Source organism: Leptonychotes weddellii, unplaced genomic scaffold (assembly GCF_054177405.1).
Source record: "Leptonychotes weddellii isolate Sample4059 unplaced genomic scaffold, ASM5417740v2 HiC_scaffold_28689, whole genome shotgun sequence".
NCBI classification, from domain to species: domain Eukaryota; kingdom Metazoa; phylum Chordata; class Mammalia; order Carnivora; family Phocidae; genus Leptonychotes; species Leptonychotes weddellii.
Genome location: NW_027881532.1, coordinates 1 through 1680, shown reverse-complemented (window position 1 = coordinate 1680; position 1680 = coordinate 1). Strand labels below are relative to the sequence as shown.

Here is a 1680-nt window from a genome sequence, read left to right as displayed (position 1 = left end):
ACGCCGCCGGCCGGAGGGGGTCTGCGGGCTCCTCCTCTCCCCCGCCGCCGCCGCCGCCAGCCGCCGGCGCTCCGAGCATCAGCGCCCGTGCGAGGCCCTGCAGAGGCCGGGGCTGGGCCTCTCGCCTGCCGTCCCGCGCCTTCTGCAGGAGCAGAGATGGGCCCGAGGGGCGCAGCCGCGGCGGCCGTGGCGCTGTGGGTCTTGCTGACGGCGGGCGAGGCGGCGGACCCTGGCGTGGCGACGCCCCGGCGCTGCCTCCTGTCACACTACCGCTCGCTGGACCCCAGGGCGCTGGCGGCCGTCAAGGCGCTGAGGGACCGCTACGTGAGTGATGCCCAGACCTCCCCCCCCCGCCCCGAGCCCGAGGGCCGGCCGGGTCCCAGGCGCCGGTCCCGGTCTGCGACGGCCCTTGCGCCCTAGCGCCCGGCAGGGCGGCTCGGATCTCCGGCAGAATCCTGAGCACCAGCTCTTGCGGGCCGCCGAGGGGAGGGGGGGGGGCGCTGAGCCCCGGCCCCGCCTCTGTGCCAGTCGCCCCCCCCCCAGGGCGCCCCCTGCAGGCGGGCTCGGTTCCACGTCCGGGCGAGGCGCCGGCGGGGTGCCTTCTGCCACCGTTCGCGCCTTCGGAGAGCTGCGGGGTTCCGTGCACAGTGCGCACCACGGTCGCGGCCAGGCGCGTGCCACGTGCAGGAATCCCCGCCGTCGCAGCGCTTCGGGGGCGTGGCGAGGAGGCCCAGCCTCACGCCGGCCCTTGTCCCGCAGGAGGAGGAGACGCTGAGCTGGAGGCCGCGCAACTGCTCCTTCCGCCCGAGGAGGGATCCTCCGCGGCCCTGGGTGAGGCGGCCGAGCCGTCGGGGCGGGAGGGAAGGAGGGGGCCGGGCGGCGGGGGACGGCGCGGGCCGGGGCCGCGGCCTCTCTAACTGCCGCCGGCTCCCCCCGCAGTCGTGCGCGCGCCTCCGCCTCGTGGTCCGGGGCCTGGCGGACGCCCAGGCGGTGCTGAGCCGCCTGCAGAGCCCCGAGCGGTTCCCCGGCACCGGCCCGACCCTGGAGCTGCTGGCGGCCGCGCGGCGGGACGTGGGGGCCTGCGTGAGTGCCGCCCGCGCCCCCGGCCCCTCGGGCCTCCAGCCCGGGCCCACCCGCTTGGCCAAGCTGTTCCGCAGCCACGGTTCGCGTGGTCTCGGGGTCTCCCAGTCCGGGCTTTGGTCTGCGGCCGGGAGGGTGACGGGCAGAGTCCCCGGGACACTCGGTTCTTCGCCGTCTCCATGTCCCTCGTGTTCCCCCTGCAGCTCGAGCTGGTGCGGCCAGGCTCGTGGAGGAAGTCCCTGCGGCCACCGAGGAGGCGTCCCCAAACACGGAGAGCTGTGAGTGGCGCGGGCGGTGGGGCGGTTAGACCGCAGGGAGGACCGTGTGAGGTTGACACGGGATGGGAGCTCAGACTCTGAGCGGTGAGCGACTGGAGGGGACTTTGTCTCGAAGGGAATTCCTGGCTCAACCCGGCTCCGCCTCCTTCCCGGGTTCCCGGGTTCCAGGACTCGCCTCGGTGCCACGAAGCCAGCGTCATCTTCAGCCTCCTGCGCCTGCTCACGTGGGACCTGAAGCTGGTGGCGAACTCGGGGCCTTGTCTCTGATCCCCGCCGCGGCTGCGCCTGGGACCCGCAGCTCTGCAGGCGGGCGGCTGCGGGG

General features: G+C 75.7%; 1 protein-coding gene across 1 annotated transcript; it reads left to right on the top strand.

Moving 5' to 3' along the window:
- The first annotated feature begins 156 nt into the window (after positions 1-156).
- Positions 157-1625, top strand: LOC102740402 (interferon lambda-4). The gene is made up of 5 exons (XM_081810548.1): positions 157-324; positions 760-831; positions 940-1083; positions 1284-1358; positions 1527-1625. The coding sequence occupies exons 1-5, from the start codon at positions 157-159 to the stop codon at positions 1623-1625; spliced, it is 558 nt and encodes a 185-aa protein (XP_081666674.1).
- The last annotated feature ends 55 nt before the right edge of the window (positions 1626-1680 follow it).

Excerpts from the sequence above, each read along its gene's own strand:
- LOC102740402 (XM_081810548.1), top strand. The coding sequence starts at position 157 with ATGGGCCCGAGGGGCGCAGCCGCGGCGGCCGTGGCGCTGTGGGTCTTG. Across the intron at positions 832-939 it reads GGGATCCTCCGCGGCCCTGG|TCGTGCGCGCGCCTCCGCCT; the intron begins GTGAGGCGGCCG and ends CTCCCCCCGCAG. Across the intron at positions 1,359-1,526 it reads GTCCCCAAACACGGAGAGCT|GACTCGCCTCGGTGCCACGA; the intron begins GTGAGTGGCGCG and ends CCCGGGTTCCAG.